This window comes from Siphateles boraxobius, unplaced genomic scaffold, assembly GCF_051911475.1.
Source record: "Siphateles boraxobius isolate OS27281-9 unplaced genomic scaffold, OSU_SipBor_1 47, whole genome shotgun sequence".
In the NCBI taxonomy this organism is placed as follows: domain Eukaryota; kingdom Metazoa; phylum Chordata; class Actinopteri; order Cypriniformes; family Leuciscidae; genus Siphateles; species Siphateles boraxobius.
In genome coordinates this window covers 1,066,825-1,090,644 of record NW_027509108.1, presented here as the reverse complement: position 1 = coordinate 1,090,644, position 23,820 = coordinate 1,066,825, and the positions used below count along the sequence as shown (strand labels likewise).

Sequence of the window (23,820 nt, the reverse complement as noted above, 5' to 3'; positions counted from 1 at the left end):
CGGGAGACTTGGGATGTCTGCATATCACTCCATGGGACCGAACTATCTTTGGCATGTTGATGGGTGCGATAAACTTAAGCCATTTGAGCACAATTAATTTTAATGTCGTGGTATGTCGCCAGCATGTCCACAATCACGGCATATGAATGTCCTTCTTCAAAGTAACGTTTAAATTTCTTACTTCCTGTAAAGCTTAATTGACAGGTGTCTCGTCCAATCAGCGACAAGTTTGCCATTCTCAAAATGTACCTACCTTTTCCGTTTTCTATGAAATGTCGTTGTGTTTTCTGAATTGTTATTGTGTTTTCTGAATTGTTATTGTGTTTTCTGAAATGTCATTGTGTTTTCTGAATTGTTATTGTGTTTTCTGAATTGTTATTGTGTTTTCTGAAATGTCGTTGTGTTTTCTGAATTGTTATTTTGTTTTTATAATTGTGATTTGTTTTGCACCTCTCGGCCACCGTAGGAACTAAATATAAAAACTCACAATACATTAAACTGGATACTAGACAAAGTACTCACAGAAGTGTACTATAAAGATAGACACACGATGATCAATGATAGACAGAGTTTGACAATGAACCGACAGAGAAACACAAGGGGGTTATAAAGGGAGGCTAAAAATGAACAACAGGTGATACTAATATGGTAATAATTACAAAACGAGGATAACAAGGGGGCGGGGTTAGAAATGAGACAACGCAAGCACATGGCCCAAACAAATGGCCATGTGCTGAACATGAAAACATGGGTCTGTCATGATTCTGCCTCAAGACAAGAGAATATCAGGAACAAGATGGCAGAATCATGGCATTTTCTCTCTTTTTTTCTTTGAAAATTTGTATTTGAAATTCATTTTAACATATTATTTTTATTGCAATTTACATGATTGTTCAAATAAAAAATGTGAGTTTTGTGTGTCAATTGTTTCCCAACAATTCTTAAACTTTTATAAAAAAAATTATCACTTTTGTATAAAAATGTGTATTGTAACACACATTATTATCAAAAATCAATACTGCGATATCACAATTTGTTTAGATGCCATATTTTGGCAAGTTCCTGGGCAGCACTATCACTCTCTCGAGGCCACAGGTTATGCAGTTCTTGCCCTGGTGATGGCAAAGGATTTTGAGCGAGCCGGACGGGCAGTGCGTTGGCTGGGAAAGCAACAAACCCTTTACGGAGGTTATGGCACCACACAGGTATTTCATCAAATCACAAATGAATTAACTGATTTATCTAGTCTGGATTTGTTTATTAGGAGTTATTTATTTAAAGGAATAGTACATACTGCATTTTATCATTATACCAAGGAAACTTATTTTAGTTGCTTATATCTACGCACACATGTAAGGACATTTTCACCCAGACTGAGAAATTCTCCAGAAGCTTTGAATGTCTGAATGAGTGTGAATTGCAAGACTTTAGTGCCCACCTTCATTGTTTGGAAGAGAGCAGCTTGGATATTCTGGGGGAAAAACGTTTTGTGTCAGAAAATCATACATTTTTCAAATGATGTTAGTAAATCAGTGTTTAAATGGACCCTAATAATCCATTTGTAGTCAAATGGAATGCATTGGCCAAATAGAAATTTCATTCGGATTGTAAGGAGTGGTTTAAACCTTTTCTAATCTATTTGTAGTACATGTAAACACTTGACCGGATTAAAAACTGAAACTGGAAAGATCTGCGCATGTGCAATGTTGTAGAAGTGGCATAATGACATTTAATGCACAGAACGAGCTGTTGTTGTTGAATATTGTGTGTTAATTGACATAAATTCTCCTTCCACTGATCGCCTGTGGAGTGCTGCAGGACAATGTCGTTGATAAATACAAGCCGCATTGCACAATGGCTTATGTGCTCGTCATCTACTAATTAGGAACTAAAATAGATATATATTAAGTCTGCTTTTTAAAACAAAGAAGTGATGGGAGGATGATGGTTAGTGTGCGCAAACAGTGGGAAACTGTATATTCGCGCAGTGAACGTATGTCAAAAGATCAAATCCGATTTGAAGCTTGCGACATATAAATGCACACATCAACCAGATCACTTAATTTAGCAATCATGTAAACACTATGTTCGGATTCATCAATCGTAATGATATCCTTCTGATGAAACAAAAAGTGTCCATGTAAACAGCTAATGTTGACATATTTTTCATGTGTATGCTAAAAGTTTAGCAGTGGGTAAAGTAATGGGAGTTGAAAATTACAACATAGAGCTGCACGATTCTGGATAAATTGAGAATCACGATTTCTTTGTTTCAAACTGAGATCACGAGTCTGAACAGTGAAGCATACATTTAAAAAGATTAAGGGGTTGAAATGCCCTTTAAAGGTGCAGATATGACAATATGCAGATTTAAATAATATGAAAGCTGATGGAACACAGATGAGAATAATGCTTCAGAATAAATTATATTTACAACTTTTTTACTCGGACAAGTGAATGACAGATTTACTTGTCTGAAGGACACACACATGAAAAAGGCTTAATGTAGAGCCCTGTACTGTCTCTGAATCTCTGTCATTTAGGAATGAGATCACGTGGATGTTTGAATAGGGATCACAATATTTTAACGATTAATCGTGCCAATCTACTATAACAGAGAGACGACTTGGTAATGGAGGTTAAAATTCACTGGAGTGACATTTCCGACAGTCCATTAGGGGAATGTTTGATGCAAAATAAATGAAAAATAAAATGCAAACATGCCTAAATGAATTGCTATGTATTATTATGTTAATTGGCCATGTCTTTTAACTTGATACCCAAGAAAAAAAAATTCTCTTGTCTAATTACCTGTTTGTTTAGGCAACGATCATGGTGTTCCAGGCTGTGGCTGAGTACCGCATTCAGGTTAAGAAGGCAGACATTAATTTGGACCTGGAGCTCGCTGTGCAGGAGAGATCAGAAAAAAAGAAAATCGCTATAAGACCGTCCAACATGAATCTTGCACGCACAGACAAGGTCTGAAAATATGACTGTATAAACCAGAGTTTGTGGTCTTAAAACAGCACTCAATTAGCAAATTTCAAAAGTATTATTGAGAAATAGAATTAAAATGCATACAAAAGTCTGATTCACATGTTTATGTGTTAACTGATGAAAAGTGTGTTGTCTTTATCGGTCTACTTTATGGACTGAATTCCACAGTTTGATATTACGAAGAGCTTCAACATCACAGCTCAAGGGACTGGGGTGGCCATGCTCTCGGTGAGTGTTCACAAATGCAGTAATGCAATATTTACCAGCATGTTGTTCTGTGTTAAAAGCTCATGTACTTTCCTCGCAGGTATTTTCTGTATATTATGCTCTGCCTGAAGAGAAAGACAGTGACTGTAAAGTGTTTGATCTAAGTGTGCAGATGGAAAAACAGCTTGACGGTAGGATTCATTGTGAGAACGTGACATGACTGATTTGAACTGCTGTGTTGTAAAATAAAGTTGGATCATGATGTTATCTTTCTATATGTAGTGTCTTATGATAAAGCCACTGAAAGTTATCAACTCACCATTGAATACATGTGAGTATACAACTATTCTAACGGTAACACTTTAATATGGGGAATACATATTCACTTTTAACAATGACTTTTGCCTAAATAAACTCATACTTTACTGCGTATTAATAGTTTGTAAGGTAGTTGTTAAGTTTAAGTATTGGGTAGGATTAAGAGATGTAGAATATGGTTGTGCATAATAAGGCATTAATGTGTGCTTTAAAAGTACTAATAAACAGCCAATATCCTAGTAATATGCATGCTAATGAGCAACTAGTTAATAATAAGAATTGGACCCTTAAATAAAGTGTTACATTCTAACTTTAAACAAGATTCACAGGTCCAATTTAATTTGTCTTCTTCTTTTCTGAAATGTATGGAAAGACCAGAAATAAAACGTCTAGATCAGGGGTCGGCAACCTAAGGCACGCGTGCCAACACTGGCACGCGGAGGGTTAATCGCTGGCACGCAAGCAAGCGCGAGAGGGGTGTATGTATTTCATTCAGATAAAGTAGCCTACCTCCCACCTATTTACAGATCTACATATTGATGTAATAATTCCTTGTAGTAACAGCTTGTTTTATTAAGTTAGGAGTTATTAATACTGTTAAAGTGTGAGATTTAAACTGCACAAGTCAACCATTGGTCAGAGTGGTCACACTGACCACTGCGCATCAGCGCAAACAAGTTATCCAACTGACAGCTTACAGCTCGTTCCGCTGTAAATAGTTAATGCTATAAATTTCAACCAAGTGTATAGAGTCCTTATTAAACATGCCATACACAGGCTATTAAAATGACTGTGATGCATGTGGAAACTCCGTTCATGCGTACTGATCAATTCATGTTTTTTCTGATTGGAAAGCTATCCAATCGTGAGACAAATATGCCCTCTGACAGAGAGAACACTTTTACATATTCCAGATGAAAATTAACAAAATGCATATGCTTGTTGAAGTCACAAATGTAAATTTTACTCCTCCCAAATTGGTAAAAAAAAAACATGCGAGCGTTATAACCCAGTTTATAGATATGACAGCGCTGCTGCAACACGCATCTCTTCAGCAAGCCGACGTGCAAACTGGCTCAAATTAAACTGAAAGTTCAGCTTACATTCTGAAGCTCAACACACAATTGTCTTCGTTAAAAGTAGTGAGATGCAGTTATGTTGCCAAGTGGAAGTGTAACACTTTTAACAAAACTGAAAGAAGTCAGTAAAAACACATGAATGACCAGGTCCAATCTGTTCTTCAAAGTCTAATGTAGGTTATATATGGGTTGTGGCACACTGATGAACTCGGAAACTTAAAAATGGCACTTTATGACAAACAGGTTGCCGACCCCTGGTCTAGATCATCGGTTCCCAACAGGGGGGTCTCGGCCCACAAGGGGGCGTCAGCGAGCTCTTTGGGGGGCCGCGTCATATTTTGAAAAGTGTTGAACAGTGAGCATTAAAGCAGCAGTCCGTAACTTTTTTTGTGTTCAAAATGTACATAATGAGCGAGTACATCATGAATCCATTTTCCAAACCGTGATTTTGTCTTATCCTGAGTCACTATGGTACACCTATTATAAGCGTTTATATTGGGTCTATTTTACACTGGTTCGGGTCGTACCGCTGCGGTGTAACCCAGTGCCTGCGTGATTCTTCATAGACATAAACAGAGGGAAGTAGCTCCGGCTTTAATGTTCTTCCGTAAGACGCACTATTCTGTTAATAAATGCATGTTTATTAGTCGATAGAGCGCCAAATGATCATATTACATTAGCTATTTTTATTCACGATCCCCTGGCTGACCAAAAAATGGGTTTTCAACGAGATCCCAGACACCAGTCATTTTGTTATAGCCTATATTAATTATTTTTTCCCTACACACTAGTGTGAATACTGATATTTTTGTTATTGCATTTCAAATAGGGCCAATTAATAGGCTACTCCTTGGCTTATGTTTTTAAATTACAAATGGCCTACTGATGTTTTTGTTATAGTATCTTCAATATTATATGCTATTATTTGTGCATAACCTATCTGGTTATAGTAATAAACATACTGTTTGTTTAAAAACAAAACATTTATTCATCCTTGCTGCAAGCTTACAAGAGCGACAATATCATTAAATGTGAACGGGGGCACCAAAATATTTTCTAGGGGGTCCCAGACAAAAAAAGGTTGGGAACCACTGGTCTAGATCAGTGATTCCCAACCCCCAGTCCCCAGACCGGTGCTGGTCCGTGGACCCGTTAGTACCGGGCCTTGAAATATTCCCAGAATATATATTTATAATAATAATTGTCTTTTTTAAATGCTTTTTAATGTCAACCTAAACAATAAATAGTTTAAAATAAATAAATAGATTAAAATGTGTTTCTTTGAGCGTCTTGCGATTGCTTAGCAACGTGTCGTATCTTAACAGACTGCAAAAAAAGCGTGGTGCACCTGAAGTGACAGAGAAGTATGTGGAGAGATGAGCGGGCCTCAGCAAACTTCAATGGCTAATTTCATTGCGAACAGTTCCGTAAAAAGGAAAGGCAATGACCAACTCGAAAATAGCGAGAGAATGAAAAAAAAAAAAGTCAAGCTTTAATCGTAAATACGATAGCTCATCCATTAGGTATGAATTTGCGACAACAGGCGATTCCGTGGCGCCAAATCCGTTGTGTGTTATTTGTGGTGAAAAACTCTGCAATGAAGCAATGAAGCCGTCAAAACTTCAGCGGCACCTAACCACCAAACACCCAACTCTCAAAGACAAAACGGAGGAGTTTTTCGAAAGAAAGAAACGTGATTTAGACGCTCAGCAGCAAGTTTTGATATCCTCAACATAAGTAAACGTAGCTGCAACAAAGGCGTCATATTTGGTTGCTCACTGAATAGCTAAAGCTAAAAAGAAACGTATCTCGGCCAAATATTGTCCTATCCTAACAAACCATTCATCAATGGAAAGCTTATTTATTCAGCTTTCATGTGATGTATAAATCTCAATTTCAAAAAAATGACCCATGTGACTGGTTTTGTCATCCAGGGTCACATATGCAAATAAATTATAGGCTGTTACTGTTTTACACAGTGATATGTTCCGAATTCAAACGATCCATCTTAAAATTGAGGCATTAAAATTGACAACTGGTCCCTGGAATTTGTTTTATGAATATGATGGTCCCTGGCACAAAAAAGGTTGGGAACCCCTGAAATAGATGATTAAGATATTTATCAAGAATGTTGTGGCATCTATCTAACCTTGTAATACTTTTAGCAAAAGGCGCAAAGCAATGTTAAATGTGATCATTTTGAACAAGAAGAAGCTGTGATGCATGATGGTAAATTGCAAAAGCAACAAATAGAAAGTGACACTGATGGTCAGTGCCAATGTCACCAATCAGTCAGCTTCACTATGCCTCCTTTGCAGTTTCAAGGACCCATTAAGAAGCTCAACCATGTCTATTCTGGACATTGGCCTGCTGACAGGGTTTAAAGTGGATGAACGTGATCTTTCAAAGGTAAATAGATAATGTCAATGCTTGTGAAAGTTGACTGCAATATCGTAAACTCTGAATATTTACCAACATATTGAGTCCAACTTATTGCATTCTTCCATGGTAATATTGTTACAAGTGCTATTAAATTCATATAATGGACATTTTATACTCAAATTTTGATATCACACCTGTTTTTATTCCCTCATGATTTTCTCACCAGTTATCTTCTGGTAAGGATAAGTACATTCAGAGCTTTGAGTTGAACAAGGAACTTTCAGAGCGAGGATCTCTTATCATCTACATAGATAAGGTACAATCAATGCCAATATTCCCATATTAGTTTCATTTCTCTTTTTGTGATTGCAACTGATTTCTTTCTCCTTTGCTGTGAGCAGTTTGCTAAATTGCTGTTTGGCATTGTGAATGCTATAATAATTCATTTTAGTTTTTTACTTAATGTCATTTTAGATTTCTCATAAAGAAAAGGAAAGGATTGTTTTCAGAATTCACAAGATCATTGAAGTGGGAATGCTGCAGCCCGCCGGTGTCACTGTGTACGAGTACAACGCTCCAGGTACATCACAGGCGATCGCACACATGAACCATACCAACACACATCTGTGTCAAGAAGACTAGAAAAGAAAAGCATCTAACTAGGGGTGTGACGAGCTGCACTAATAAACGTGAATATTTAACTAATGACTAACTTCTTAGAAATGTATGTAGCAGTTGCTAGGTAACGTACCAGTTAGCAGTTACCAAACTAACTAAGATAGCTAGACTAATTTTACAACATAAACGCACTCAATTTAAATCAACAACACTTAATCTTATGTTTTGGTAAATACTCTATTTAAAAAGGTTTTATGAATTTGCACTTATATGTCTGAAAACACAGGACGCTGTCATCGCACGCAGTAACTGAAGGCTGTGAGCTAGAAAATACGGTTCAGGAAAAAATGACATTGAAAAACTTTGCCGTTGTGCTATGGCAAACATGTTATTTATAATGTATGAATTTACATTTACCTTCGTCTTATGTAAATACAGAAAATACCGGATGGTGTCAGCGCGCAAGATTTGAATGGAGCAGGTGCCGTAATAAACGGCTCGAAAACAACGTCGGGCTAGAAAATACAGTTAGAAAAACTGTTACAACATTGAACAAATGTTGATGTTATGTTCTGGCAAACATGTTATTTAAAATAGTTTCATGAATTCACGCTTACCATATTTTCTCAGCCTCAGAAAATACCGGATGCTCTCTGAGCCCGCAAGAACTGTAGAGAGTCAGCGAGGCTGCAGGGGAAGAACAGGCTCGAGTATGGCGTTATTTTTTAGTCAAAAGTTATGAGCGTGTAAGACATGCTCACGAGCACATTATGTTATTTCACACGCGCAAAAATGAACCTTCAGCTGGCATGATAAAAGTACTCGCGCACAAATTCAACAACCGAGAGGTGTACAGGTAGCTGCGAGCGAGCGCCTGGCATACTCTCACAGGTTAACTCTGCTTGTACAGTGGAATCCTGCTCGCTCGCAGCGGGCTTCTGCTCGCGGAGTGCTGTTTTGCTCGCGCAGTGGATTTCTGCTCGCTCAGCTGATTTCTGCTCCCTCGAGTCTAAATGACTTTTGACAATTTGGGGGTGGAAACCAAGGAGGGCACTGACCCTCTTATGATTGGTCACTTTCATCGTAATCGCAACCACAGGGACATCTTTGTACCTTGATGGACAGCTCTCATTACAGGAAGTCTGAGTCAAAGGATCTGACGGAGTTTTTTTTTTTAGTTTTTTTTTTAAAATGAATTTAAACTGTATATAAAATCCTTAAAAACTTTGAAAGGTCCTAAAGCACAAAAAATATATGATACCCTAAAACACTTCCCAACTAAGATAAATGGATGAACAAAGACTGAATTCTCCCCTTATGTCATGTTATATTATAATTCCTTACCGTTTATTTATTAAAATGTTTATTTTGCTTACAAATATCCTTATTTTTGTACTAAGACTACATTTATATTCTTGTTGTATGAAGAGCTGCTCCCTCTGACTATATTGTCCTTGTATCCTATTCTAAAGAAAAGGAAGTTATGCAGCCATGTTTGTCTGTAAATCTTGATATTTCAATAAAAAAAAAAACTCCGTCAGATACTTTGACTCCGTGCTTCCTGTAATGAGAGCTGTCAATCAAAGTACAAAGATGTCCCTGTGGTTGTGATTACGATTAAAGTGACCAATCATAAGAGGGTCAGTGCCCTCCTTGGTTCCGCCCCCAAATTGTCAAAAGTCATGTAGACTCGAGGGAGCAGAAATCAGCTGAGCGAGCAGAAATCCACTGCGCGAGCAAAACAGCACTCCGCGAGCAGAAGCCCGCTGCACGCGAGCAGGATTCCACTGTACAAGCAGAGTTAACCTGTGAGAGTATGCCAGGCGCTCGCTCGCAGCTACCTGTACACCGCTCGGTTGTTGAATTTGTGCGCGAGTACTTTTATCATGCCAGCTGAAGGTTCATTTTTGCGCGTGTGAAATAACATAATGTGCTCGTGAGCATGTCTTACACGCTCATAACTTTTGACTAAAAAATAACGCCATACTCGAGAGTAGGGGTGTGCCGGTTTCAGAATTGGTGATGACGGTTATGGCGTGAGTCAAATGTGACGGTTCATAACATAACCGTCACCGTCGTCGTCATCCGGCGGGGGGAACGTTCGTCTATTCTAGTTTGACTAAACGAGCAGACACTGATTAGCTACTTGCTCTACGTTTATTTAAAATTAACAGCAAGACAACTAGAAGTGAATGTGCTGTCCATTAAATTAATCAAACACAGTAAACAAATCCTTAAAAAAAAAAACTCTGCAATGAAGGTGCTTTGTTTTAAATAAATCACACACAGTAAACAAAACCTTAAAAAAAACTTTGCATTGCAATTTTGCGGTGAGACGTACATGCTCAGGGAGATTCGGCTTGAAGTCGTTCATCCTCGGATGCGGCGCCACGCGTGCTGTTACAAAATAAAACGTGTACACAGCCAAGCGAAATGGGGTCTTGCGCACCCAACGCGTCATTTTTGCCGCGCGCACCTTCGCGCTCGTGCGGACGCGTCGAGTATAAACAAGGCTTTGTGTCAGTGCGCGCTCTGATCGGTAAAGGGGCACAGACCTCTCCCGAATCATCTCCAGCAGTAGCAGCCTCTGAAGCACCAAAACTCCGCCTCCGTTTCCCTCCTAAGCTGATATTAGTATTTAAAAAATGTATGATTCATTTTTTTTGTAAAAAATATTTTAATAACATGGTTTTGGCGGTTATAGAGTTCTAATGATGGTGTTCAACTATAACCGTCGGTCTCACGGTTATATAATAACCGTCACACCCCTACGGTCGAGAGACAGTAGTTGATTCAAAAAAGATTTGATTTACAGGCGTCAGAAATTGAAAGTCTCGTGTGATTAGGCTGCAAATGCAAGGCCTGCAAATTCACGATGAACAAAAAAATTACTGCCTTGTATATCGACCAATCAACGGTGTTGTCAAGGCAGAATTTCAGGCATGACCAATCATATTAAACAGAGACATACCGAATAATTTAAATAACTTGAAATGTTGAGTTAATAACACAAACTCAATTCGAAAGATTTTTGCTGCCAAATGAGTACATTCAACACATCTGTTTAACTTTTGATGCCAAAACTTGATATTTTAAGTAATGTCAAGTTATGATAACTTGATTTCTTTATTGATGACAACATTGGGTTTTACAGTGTATTAGTCTATCATTTGTTGTAGAGTAATAGCCAGTAGTGCCTTAAATAGTCTGTACAAAGACTATTTAAGAACTGTGTTCCCACATAGCTATCAGGGTTTCCCCTACCATTATATAAGGGGGCGCCCCGCCCTCCTAACGGCTCGCCCCGCCCCCGTTGAAGGTCGAGTAAATTTGATTTTATTGTCTTTATAGCGCTAGATTACAATTCGTTATTTTATTAAACAAACTAAATAGCCCTTAAGTAATATGTTATTTATCTTATTTCCACGATGGCATGTCTTTTCTGTCGGTGTTTGCGCATTTACAATTATCCCAATGAGTGTGCACACGCGCACACTCACACACAAACAAACACTTGAGTCATACAGATGAGCACTTGCGGACAGAGAGCACGCGGCGGGAAATATGTCGCGTCAACGAGATAAAAATCAGTTTTTTAAACGCTCACAGGGAACTGAAGATGGCAACAATCGATTGATATTTCCTGTCACTATTCTCGGGCCGATATTTCCCGTCACTATCCTCGGGCCGGGCCGGGCCGGGCCCTTGATCTAGAGACGTGCAATGCCAACGCAATAGAGTGCGGCGCGGGACTAGATTTGATGGCCGAGTGCGAGTGCGGGCGGTAATGCAATCACTCTGTGTGTGCACGTTGCGGGTAAATAAAACAATTCGCGGGACTCCCGCAAACTAGAAATATCTATGAATAAAACATAAAACTAATACATTTTTATTCATCTGTTGCAGAAAAGCAACAAGAACAAGAACAACAAAAACAAAATAGAAACAATTTACAGGCCAGAGTTTCTTTTTATAACATGTTTGCAGCGTTGAGCGATGTAGCCAATCATGCATGCGGATCTCAATAAATGGGCCAGACGTTGCTGACTTCCCACATCAAGAGGCTCTGGAGATTTTCTTCCAGAAGCCCAGAAAGATACACTGCAGTGACAAAAGCTGCACACTTTGTGGATTAATTACAAAAAAATAAATGTTCCAATGTTTAGTTTAATGTACAGTTCAAATAATTGTTTAGTTAATATATTCACTGCTGCCATTAAAAGAAACAAATGAACACCATGATTCCTTTAAGTGTTTGTGTCTGTCAATTTTCCCCAACCAACCAATACGTAATGCGATGCGATTTGATGTTGATGAAAACGTAACTGCCGTTCTATTGACGGAAAAACATGTATGTTCGACATTCACTGGTCAAAAACCTTGTAACTTCAGTTTGAGCTTGATTTTCGCGAAATGTTATGAATATAACACAAGTGTCTGACCACATTTAAAACAACAATATTAACGTGGTGTTTAATTATTTAGAAAATACAATGTTCTCTCTATTTCCTGAAAAGTAACGGTTTTGGACATACAATGTTTCCGTCCAAAAGCTTCAATATGCTGCACTTTATTATAACTTCTGCACTTTAATATTTTAACAGATAAGCGCTGTGTGAAGTTCTACCATCCTCAAAAGAAAGACGGCGCACTGAACAGGCTCTGCAGTGAGGAGCTGTGCCAGTGTGCGGAAGGTACGTACACTTAAACGAACATGCTTTAAAAAAATTACTTCATGAAGTCTCCATGAGAAAGAAAGAGTAAATATGGTAAACGATGAAATATCCTGACAGAGAACTGCTGTTTGCAAAAGAATCAACACATCGATGAGGCGGATCGTGAAGTGCAGGCCTGTGAACATAAAGTGGAATACGGTAAACATCCAGAAAACTTATTGTAAATTAGCAATAGAGAATGTTTGATTATGTATGTATTGTACAATAGCGTTCCATCTCAGGACAGTTTTCTCCTTAATACAGTCCCAGTACGGCCTACAGTTCTTGCCAATTGAGCTGTTTTGTAGATGATCATTTAACACATTTTTGTCTTGTAGTTTATAAAACCAAGTTGTTGGAAATGAGCTTCTCACTGCACGCAGACATCTATAACATGACGGTAGAACGAGTGCTGAAGGAAGGTACGGTTTGCCAGTTTCTTTCTGATTTGCTGTGTCAGTGAAAAACTGGACATAAAAGATGTCAGCTGTGATCATGGAAGGTCAGACAGTCTCTATCGCACTGGCTTTATCCTCAAAGGTTTTATGTGTCTGTTTTCAGGCACTGATCCAGATGCGGAAGGGAATATGAGGTCGTTCTTGGCTCATCCTCACTGTAGAGACTTTCTGAAATTTGAAAAAGGCAAGACGTACCTGATCATGGGCCAAACCAAAACCCTTCCAGAGATTGGCGGAAAGTATGACATTTGGAGGATGATGTCGATTTAGTTTATGTGGAGATTGATACTTCAATTTTGAGACGTGTGTCGATGATGCATTTGCATTTTGAATAGAAATATTATTATGGCTTATGTCTGGTGCATAAATACTCCTAATGAAAAATGTTCTCGCTCTTCTCAATCATCTCAGGTTGAGGTACCACTTGGGTGAAGACACCTGGATTGAATACTGGCCGACAAACAAGGAAGCCCAGACGGCCGAATATCGAGAAAAGTTCATTGGCATGGATACGCTCGCCGACAAGCTCATGAAATCTGGATGCTCCACATAAGCATTTTTATGAGCTGAAATTCATTTACTAATCAACTTAACAAGCTTTTAATTCTAGTATAATCCCAGATTTACAAGCATTTATAGTCTTTTTTCTCTCTTTTTTAAGTGCATGCAGTATGCTTAATTAAATTAGTTCAACATGATGTCTATCAACTAAAATGTAATAATCATTTTTAGCCATTTGTCAAATAAAATTATCAAACATACAACCGACTTTATTCTTGATTCTTTGCAAGACTAACAATCAGATGATGTCGAAATAACGTTGTTAACTTCTTAAAGATTCACAGTCTTTTTTTGTGAGGGATTGAATTGGAAACTAAGCCTGTGCTGATTGTGGAAAGGAGGGATTGGCTGAGGCAGTGAATTTTTCTATTAGAGTCAGCATTTTAGCACATAAGTGAAGTGTGTTTTAGTGTAAACGGACAGTTGTATTGTATCCACCTTTTTCCCATGGCCCATGATGCTTTGCATGAATGAGCGTAACTTCCATTAATTAACTGCAAACAGTCAGCGAAAGGTTTTCCCTATGAACACACAAAGTATTTTCAAAAACTGGGTACAATAAGATGACACTATTATACTCACCTTTCAACCATCGAACATTAAAAGGATATTTAAAAGTGTAAAAGCATTAACAAATTACTACAACAGACCTTGAATAACCCCTGATTATTTCCATAGCAATATTATAGACGTGTTAAATAACACTGTAGTGATATATATTATATATAAAAAAATTATATATTTTTTCTATATGTACATTATATAAAAAATATATTTATTTATATTATATTATATATATAAAAAAGTTAATTAACTGCAACATTGTGTGATTGATATTTCAGTTTCATAATTTTTGACAGACAATATGCTTCAGAAAGTAAGCACTGCTTATAGAGATTAGAAGTAAAAAGAGTAGACAATTAGGCTACAATTTAAAGCATCTGTGTGAAAACAAACATGAAAAGAGAGTGAGGATTTGGGGGGAAAGTCTGAAATTTGGGGAGTAAAGTCTTAAAATAGAACATGAATGAAATTTTACTGCTCATTCTGGCAAACTTACGTATAAGTAGGCTACCTATTATTTGTAGCACAACCTTATAATTTGAAATTGTAGTCTTTCTAAGTGGAACTTCACCAAACTGTAAGTGCCAACCAAGCCTGCCGCACAAGCCCTGAAAAGTGAAGCTAAAGCGTCTCGATCGCCCCCCGGTGACTGGTCCTAGTATAGCTCATAAACCCCGCCTCCCCATGTTATTCAATGAGACGTGAGACCAACTAAACAATTAAATTACACTTCACATATCTTTTTTCCAAAGATAGTTTCGGTCATTTAATGTAGTTTTCATCATGCTGATGTAATTTCAAGTGTTTGTTTTTAAAATAAATTTGTTTTTAGTTAGTTATTTGATGCTATAAAAACAGCGCTGTGGCGTACATGATTGACAGCTGTGATTGACAGGTTCTCTGAGCAAAGTAGTCACTGAAGCAACAACTGACTTTTTTTCTGGATCTTTGGAGGACTGAGGAGATTGGAGCTTTAAATTTAATATCTAAATTTCTATAATTAATTATTTCACACCGACATAATGGTTTGTTCTACAGCAGATGCGCGTGCTTAGGCTTGAGTGAGAGTGAGGGAGGGAACAGAGCGGGACGCGATATTTTTTTTCACAGGATGGTAGGGGAAGACTCATGAATATTCATTGGGGAACTCATGCCTGATTGGTCTGATGACCTACCCCCTAACCCCGCCCCTAAACCTACCTGTCACTGGGGGTCTGATGACCTACCCCTAACCCCGCCCCTAAACCTACCAGTCACTGGGGTTAAGACCAATCAGGGATGAGTTCCCTAATGAATATTCACGAGTCTTCCCCTACCATCCTGTGAAAAAAAATATCGCGAGCGGGACGTTGATTTCGCGGCTTTACTTCCTGCTCACTACTGCGCATGTCTGGTCCCGAAATCGCAACTGCGCAGACTCAAGTCCCAAGATGTCAGCGCCATATCGGGACAATGGCGGCTTCACTTCTCACCAATGGAAGAGAGCGAAGGGGCGTCATCCATCTTTTTTTACAGTCTATGGTGCCAACCATAATATGAAACGCAGCTGACTCTTTAGATTTGTTCTAGATCTTTAGATCTTATGGTAGACCGTTACCTTGGAAATCTGAAAGCATTTTCCTCAGGAGTTGCCTTCTTACATTTGACGGATTGGTCCACAGGGTTTACCATCTAGGATAGAGGATAACCATCCAACTCAAGATGCCGTGAGAACTAAATATACAAAAAATAAAGTTACAATAAAGAATATAAAAAGACATAAATAAATCAAATAAATAAATGTTGTCTTTGTAAACTTTCCAAACAGAGTTAAATTCACTTTAACAGAAAACTATAGTCTTTGTATAGATATCACTCTTTTCCACACAGCAACACAATCCACATTTATCACATACAATATAAATGACAAACTTACTTCATTGGCTGCTTATTACCAAAGGAGAACTTAATCTTGCATCTTGTAATATCTTCTGTAACTTCATCTTGTAATATCTTCTGTAACTTCAGATGAGTAAATTAACTTTAGCACACTTTAGAAATGTGGAATATAGCTTCAGCTTGCCATGCGGTGTAGACAACTTTCTTCCTGGAGTCACTCTGTGCTTTTTATAATAAAAGTTTCCACTCACAAAAGCTCTTTACTAAGCCGTTTCAAATTAAAAGTCCTTAACTATATATTTATAAAAGAATTAAATAAACACGAAATATAAAACTGACTTCTGTGTCAGTTACACTCCCACCAAAACACTTTCTTGTGATTTTTGTAACTTAGAGACATAACCTTTAATCAAAAAATAGTATGGACTAACCCAAGGAATGGTAGACACAAGGTAAGCTCTTAATCTGCTTCAATCAGGGTAACTATTTTCTGGATGGGCCTTTCGAGGTAAGTCGGTTTAGTAACACGTTTGCCCATTTTATCCAGTGTCGAATCACTGATCAATAACTTCACTGTTCTCACACAGCCATCTGTATCACTGTGCACTTCTGTTACCTTCGCTAGCTTCCACTGACTGCGTGGAGCTGTGTCATCTTTCAGAATGACAACATCGTTAACCTTTGCATTTCTACGACGTTTGTGCCATTTCTGCCTGTGTTGCAGGTTTAGAAGATATTCCTTTCTCCATCTTGACCAGAACACATTCGCTAAATACTGCACCTTACGCCATCTCTTACAAAAGTAAAGGTCTTCCTTGACAAACTCTCCAGGTGGTGGTAAAATTATTGAAGTCTTCATAGTCAAGATATGGTTAGGTGAAAGAGGCTGCGGACCAGATGGATCATTCAGATGCTCTGTGGTTAAGGGTCTGCTATTCACAATAGCCATGACTTCATGGAGAAATGTTCTTAGTGAGGCATTATCAAGTCTTTGAGCTGATTGATCCAGAATGGATGTCAAAAACACTTCTTATTGTCCGAATTTGCCTCTCCCAAATGCCACCCATGTGACTGGCTGATGGGGTGTTCATGACGAATTCACAGCCAAACTCCTTTAGGCGTTCCTGGTTAATTTCCTTTAGTGCTTCAGCGAATTCTCGTTTTGCACCAACAAAATTAGTACCCTGGTCAGATCTAAGTTGCCGCACAGGTCCACGTATGGCAATGAAAGCACGCAAAGCATTAATGAATGCGTCAGTGGATAAATCATCCAGCATTTCTACATGGACCGCCCTAGAACACATACATGTAAGTAGAAGCCCATAGCGCTTCAACTCCTTTCTTCCTTCTTTGACGTAGAAAGGACCGAAACAGTCCATCCCACAGTATGTGAAAGGAGGGGTTGTTTCCATACGTTCCGGAGGAAGGTTCGCCATCCTTTGCTCTTCGGTGCATCTTCTCAGTTTCCTGCACCTAGTGCATTTGTAGATGTATGAAGACACTGCTTTGCTACATCCCAAAATCCAGAACCCGTTTGATCGCAGTTCATTTATAGTCATTCCTCTCCCTTGGTGATACACTTGCTCATGATAATGTCTGATGAGTAATTTTGATATATGACTATGTCGTGGGAGAATTGCTGGGTGTTTCACATGTGGGTGTAATGCAGCATGTACTAAGCGACCACCAACCCTGAGGATACCATGCTCATCTAAGAAGGGATTCAGGCGATGCAGTTTGTTTGTGCTGTTGTTGGACTCAATCTCCTTCTGTTGCCGGAGTCCCTGGATCTCATCACAAAAGGCTGATTGTTGAACCATTTTGATAATGGTATGTTCTGCATCCTGTCTTTCTTCAATACTGGTGGCTTCATTAACCCTTGAACTTAGACCTTTGACTTCTTTGGAACATCTCTGAAGTCTTGCAATAGCTTTTACCACTCTTGTCCAATCCGAAAACTTGTGAAGTCGATCAAGCATTGATCTTTCTTCTTTTGTTTGAGTTTTATGAACTTGAGCTTTTCGTAGCTCTGGGTCATTGTCCATGATCTCTCCCACCTTAACATCTCTGGGCAGTTCATCTTCCCACAGAAACTTTGGTCCTGTGAACCAGTTGGAGGATATGAGCTCTTCTGCTGTAAGGCCTCTGGACGCATAATCGGCAGGGTTCTCTTCAGACTTCACATATCTCCATTGTTTATTATCTGTACTTTGTTTGATGCGTTGAACGCGATTTGCTACAAAGACATGAAATCTTTTTACGTCATTATTAATGTATCCAAGGACAACCTTTGAGTCAGTCCAGAAGTACTCTACTAAGTTTTCTATCTCCAGCTCCTTTCTGAGAAAGTCACTTGTTTGTACAGCAACTACTGCCGCTGATAACTCCAGCCTTGGTATGGTTGTAACCTTGGTAGGAGCAACTCTGGCTTTGCCCATAACCAAGGAGCAATGAACATCTCCTGATATGCCAATAGCTCTGAGATATGTGCATTCTCCATATCCCGATGCACTAGCATCAGAGAAATGATGAAGCTCATAACGCTGAACTTCCTTAAAGGTCGACGGGACATAACATCGCTGAATCTTCACATCAGCCAAGTTTCGCAGATCTGTAAGCCAAGCTTTCCACTTTGTCAACAAGTCATCTTTAAGTGGTTCATCCCAGCCCACCTTATCTTGACACATCTGCCGCAATATTTGCTTACCAACAAGATTGAAGGGTGCTGCAAAGCCAAGTGGGTCATATACAGAAGCCACTGTGGACAAGATTCCTCTTCTAGTGAGCGGTTGTTCCTTAACGAATACTCTAAACTGGAAGCTGTCAGATCTGATGCACCATTTCACACCAAGTGCCCTTTCCATGTGAAGTTCACCCAAAGCCAAGTCATGTTCCACAACACTCTGAGAACATTCTTCCTGAGGAATTGATGCTTTCACTTCTTGACTGTTTGACAAAAATTTATGCAAACGCAGCCTTCCTGTGCTACAAAGCTCTCTTGCTTCCTTCATCAGCTTGATAGCTTCATCTACAGTTGAGACACTTGTCAGCCCATCATCGACATAGAAATTCCTTTCTATGAATCGAATGGAGGTTTCACTGAAGCAACCACGACCTTGAGCAGCAATATGCTTAAGGCCGTAATTGGCACACCCGGGTGATGAGGCTGCACCAAAAAGGTGTACTTTCATCCTATAGACCTGTGGCTTGGATTCTAGCTCTCCCTTCTCCCACCAGAGGAACCGTAAGTAGTCTTGATCGTCTTCCTTTACATGAAATTGGTGAAACATGCGCTCTACGTCACACATGATTGCCACCGGACCCTTGCGGAAGCGACAGAGAACACCTACAAGGGTGTTTGTTAACTCTGGACCAGTTAGCAAATGGTCATTGAGGGATGAACCTTGGAACTTTGCTGAGCAATCAAAGACTACACGGATCTTTCCAGGTTTTTGAGGATGATAAACCCCATGATGGGGAATGTACCAAGCAGGGTTCTTGTCTGTGTCTTCAGCTGGGACCTTCTCAGCATCTCCTCGAGCAATTGTCTCATTCATAAAGTCTACATAGTCTCTATAGTATTTCTCATCTCTTCTAAGCCTTTTTTCTAAGCATTTGAGGCGATGAATAGCACATCCTTTATTGTTGGGCAAATCTGGTCGGTCTTCTTTGAAAGGCAAAGGCATTTCATAATGACCGTCTTCTTTGTGTCTGATGCCCGTTTTCATTTTTGACAGAAAACGTAGGTCTTCTTGAGAAATACAACTATCCTCTGCTGCTTTCTCATTGAAGTCAGACTCAAGAGCTTTGATGACATTTGGTGGAGTGATTACTCCCTTGATCTGTGTTCTACAGATAAATTGCAACAGCCAACAATGCTCCAGCCTAGATCCGTTCTTTGAGCAAATGGTTGATTTTCTTTACCAGACACAATTTCTCTAGGAAGGAGAGCTTGGGGGCAGTTGTAGCCAATCAGTAGGCCAATATCACAAACTTGTTGAGGAGCAATCTTCTCAGCTATATGCATTAGATGAGGCCACACTCTTGCAGTTTTGGGTGTAGGAATATGAGTTCTGTTTGCAGGAATGAACTCTCTAGAATAGGTTACAGGCAAAGAGATCTTCTTATCTGAATAAAATCCTCTCACCTTTAGTCCATTTACCTTCTGGCATGGTACAACTGTACTCTTTGATACCATTGTTGAGAGCTTCAGCTGCACAGATTCCTTCTTTGTGTCAAGAGCTTGAGCTATCTCTTCAAGGATGAAGGTGGTATCACTCTGTGTGTCAAGAAGTGCATATACCAGAACTTCATGATTTGGTTCACTGGTAGCTGATACCCATACTGGAACAATTGTAGAGGTGTGAGTATTATTTACATCCCGTATTACTCGGTTAGATGTTGCTTCACTTGTGGTATCTTCATTCTGTACCAACTCTGGGTTTCTTTTCTTTAACTTCTCCTTTGACTGACCTGACTGTGGAGTCCTCTTTGCTTCCTTGATACGATCCTCATGTAAACATGATGGGTGCTTCTTCTGACACTTCTCACAGACACTCCTGTCTTCACAGTTCTTTGAGTGATGACCAGGCTTCAAACATCCAAAACATAACATATTCATTTGGACAAACTTGACTCGCTCGGCAACATTCTTCTCCATAAATGTACGACATTTGTGAATACTATGTCCTGGTCTCTCACAGAAGGTACATCTTGCAGCATCTGCTTTTTCTCTGGACTGTACTGTTAAAACCTTTGCTCTAGTGTCTTGATTTCTTGATACCTTTCCCTTTCCGATCTCATTAGACTTCAGTGCATGAAGTGAGGTCACTGGGTTACAAGCTATCTTAGCTTCTCGTGTTAGAAACTTTACAAATCGACTGAAGGTAGGAAATGTCTTAGTTTCTTCTTCAATTTCTATGACCTGGCGATTCCACGTTGAGGCCAACCAATCAGGAAGCTTGGAAAGGATTTTCTGGTTCTCATTACAATCATTGAGGACTTCAAGACCCTTAATCGTAGACATTGCTGCTTCACAGCCTCTGAGGAAGTCAGTAAATTCTCTCAGCTCAACACTGTCCTTGGAACCAATCTTTGGCCATGAATTAAGCTTGTCTCGAAAGGCTTTAGCAATGACGAATGGGTTTCCGTACCTTTCCTCTAGTACGCCCCATGCTGCTTGATATGCCGACTCCGTGCCTAGCAGGAAGTAACTTTCAATGGCCTTCTTAGCTGGTCCTTCCACATACTTGCGTAAGTAGTAAAGCTTCTCATTCACTGGTATGTTTTTTCTGTCGATCAGAGTTTGAAATGAGATTTTCCAATCGCTAAATCTGAGAGAGTCTCCATAGAATGTTGCAGGTTCAGGTATAGGAAGACGACTTGAGCTGATAGATTCTGCTAACACCTTAACAAGGTCTGCAGTGCTGGCTTCTTGATATGATTTTGTTACACTTCCCTGTGGAGGTATGCTCTGTGACACGGAGCTGCTTAACTTTGGTACATGCTTCTTTTTTACAGATGTGCAGTCACGAAGTAGCTCTCTTGTTTCTTCCTTTGAGTCTTCGTTCTGCTCGTAGACTTGCATTCGTGCTTTTGCAGCATTCAACCTTTTTAGTGTCTCCAAGCGCTCAAGCTCTCTGCGCTTGTCTTCTAACGCCATTCGTCTAGCAGCATTTTCAGCTTCAATCTTAACACGTAGCCTAGCTTCTTCTTCCTCTCTTTCTAGTCGTCGCTTCAATTCTTCAGCTTCTTGTTCTGCTATTCTCCTTTTATCTTCAGCCTCAAGTCTTTGTAGTTCTTCCAGTTCATGCTCTTGTTGCTGTAATATTTCTAATGTTGCTTCAGTTGCAGCAATTTCTGCAGCGGCCTCTTGTTTCTTAGCGGAGGAAAAACTTGCACCTCTGGAGCTCAAACTTGAATTTTTCATTGACTGAAAAGACCTGGAATGTCCATAACTTGATTTGGAGGCTATGGATGAGAACACAGAACCCGTATCAATACAGCATGCTTCTGGTCTAAGAAGATCTTGACCCTCAACTCCCTCACCTAGACGACTCCATGCAGACTCAACTATCAATTTTGTGACTGCTCCACAGGTGTCGACTCTGCGGCGAGTATCACTGTCTGGACTCATCTTTTGTCGCAACTCTTCATAAGCAACATTTACATCATTTGAAGAACCATTGACTTCATCTATGAGGCTGTTCAGCATGTCATTGGAGAGACGCCCCATTAGTCTTTGTCTAGCATCTCTAGCGAGAGTCTTCCATTTCTCATAAGAGCTTTGAAAGCAATTTTTAAGTTTAGTCAGCTTTTCATCATGTAACTCTTTACCTTTCTCTGTAAACTTGCGTGCTCTTTGACTTCTTCGCGGCTCTTGTTCTGTTGTGTCATCAACAGCTAATAATGCTTGCATGTCTACACATTCTTGGGATTCTAGCTGCTGCTGTGATTGCACAGTCTCTGTTATATTTTCTTTGTCACTCTTAGTTGACTTACCACCTTCTGCCATTTTCTGTATCTCTTAGTTACAATGACTACTCTAATTGACAAATTGTACATGTAACGTGAACTGAACTGAACTTAGGTAAACAGATGTTTCTCTCTTAGATTATTAACTCTGGTTAAAATAGTATTTTAATAGTAAATCACCTGTATATTAAACTTGTAACCGAAATTCAATAACACTTAGATCAGGATATTTTTAGGCGTTGCACTTTGCTAATTCTTCACAATTATTTCTTTACTTGCGGCTTGAAACCTGCTCAAAAATGACTTAAATTTGAAAAGGTAAGTACATAAGACCCGCACTTCTTTAAACACTGTACTGTACACTTAAAGAGTCCTTTTTTCAGCAAATGGCAAGAATAAGTCCACTTCAAGCACCTTAACTTGAACTTGGATGTGCTTATGTTCTTGTTGGTCTTAACTTGACAATGCCATTAAACTCTGTGGATGTGCATGTCACTAGCTTCTTGGTTACCAGTGTATACAGTGCTCGTAGAATCCAGAATGATGGAACTTGGAGTTAACTTGACTGCTGGTTGGAAACGTTCCTTTTTCTACCCGTGAAGAGCAGATGAATTCTCACTATAGCTCCCCCCAGTTATTTCACGAGCACAAGGATTCTCTGATGACAGGCGATTTATTGATTGGTTCACCATGAGGATAACCATCCAACTCAAGATGCCGTGAGAACTAAATATACAAAAAATAAAGTTACAATAAAGAATATAAAAAGACATAAATAAATCAAATAAATAAATGTTGTCTTTGTAAACTTTCCAAACAGAGTTAAATTCACTTTAACAGAAAACTATAGTCTTTGTATAGATATCACTCTTTTCCACACAGCAACACAATCCACATTTATCACATACAATATAAATGACAAACTTACTTCATTGGCTGCTTATTACCAAAGGAGAACTTAATCTTGCATCTTGTAATATCTTCTGTAACTTCATCTTGTAATATCTTCTGTAACTTCAGATGAGTAAATTAACTTTAGCACACTTTAGAAATGTGGAATATAGCTTCAGCTTGCCATGCGGTGTAGACAACTTTCTTCCTGGAGTCACTCTGTGCTTTTTATAATAAAAGTTTCCACTCACAAAAGCTCTTTACTAAGCCGTTTCAAATTAAAAGTCCTTAACTATATATTTATAAAAGAATTAAATAAACACGAAATATAAAACTGACTTCTGTGTCAGTTACACTCCCACCAAAACACTTTCTTGTGATTTTTGTAACTTAGAGACATAACCTTTAATCAAAAAATAGTATGGACTAACCCAAGGAATGGTAGACACAAGGTAAGCTCTTAATCTGCTTCAATCAGGGTAACTATTTTCTGGATGGGCCTTTCGAGGTAAGTCGGTTTAGTAACACGTTTGCCCATTTTATCCAGTGTCGAATCACTGATCAATAACTTCACTGTTCTCACACAGCCATCTGTATCACTGTGCACTTCTGTTACCTTCGCTAGCTTCCACTGACTGCGTGGAGCTGTGTCATCTTTCAGAATGACAACATCGTTAA

The 23,820-nt window shown here is 39.0% G+C and overlaps 1 protein-coding gene across 2 annotated transcripts in view; it reads left to right on the top strand.

Moving 5' to 3' along the window:
• The window catches only part of c3a.5 (complement C3a, tandem duplicate 5), a 28,470-nt gene extending 14,935 nt beyond the window's left edge, over nucleotides 1–13,535 (top strand). For both annotated transcript variants that reach the window (XM_077201350.1, XM_077201351.1), the window contains exons 29-41: nucleotides 1,042–1,205; nucleotides 2,824–2,979; nucleotides 3,166–3,225; nucleotides 3,305–3,395; nucleotides 3,487–3,535; nucleotides 6,920–7,010; nucleotides 7,210–7,299; nucleotides 7,458–7,563; nucleotides 12,206–12,295; nucleotides 12,395–12,475; nucleotides 12,655–12,738; nucleotides 12,878–13,013; nucleotides 13,186–13,535. In XM_077201350.1, the coding sequence (XP_077057465.1) occupies nucleotides 1,042–1,205; nucleotides 2,824–2,979; nucleotides 3,166–3,225; nucleotides 3,305–3,395; nucleotides 3,487–3,535; nucleotides 6,920–7,010; nucleotides 7,210–7,299; nucleotides 7,458–7,563; nucleotides 12,206–12,295; nucleotides 12,395–12,475; nucleotides 12,655–12,738; nucleotides 12,878–13,013; nucleotides 13,186–13,327 (1,340 nt within the window). In that variant the 3' untranslated portion in view covers nucleotides 13,328–13,535. The remainder of the gene's footprint in view (nucleotides 1–1,041; nucleotides 1,206–2,823; nucleotides 2,980–3,165; nucleotides 3,226–3,304; nucleotides 3,396–3,486; nucleotides 3,536–6,919; nucleotides 7,011–7,209; nucleotides 7,300–7,457; nucleotides 7,564–12,205; nucleotides 12,296–12,394; nucleotides 12,476–12,654; nucleotides 12,739–12,877; nucleotides 13,014–13,185) is intronic.
• Nucleotides 13,536–23,820: the final 10,285 nt, after the last annotated feature.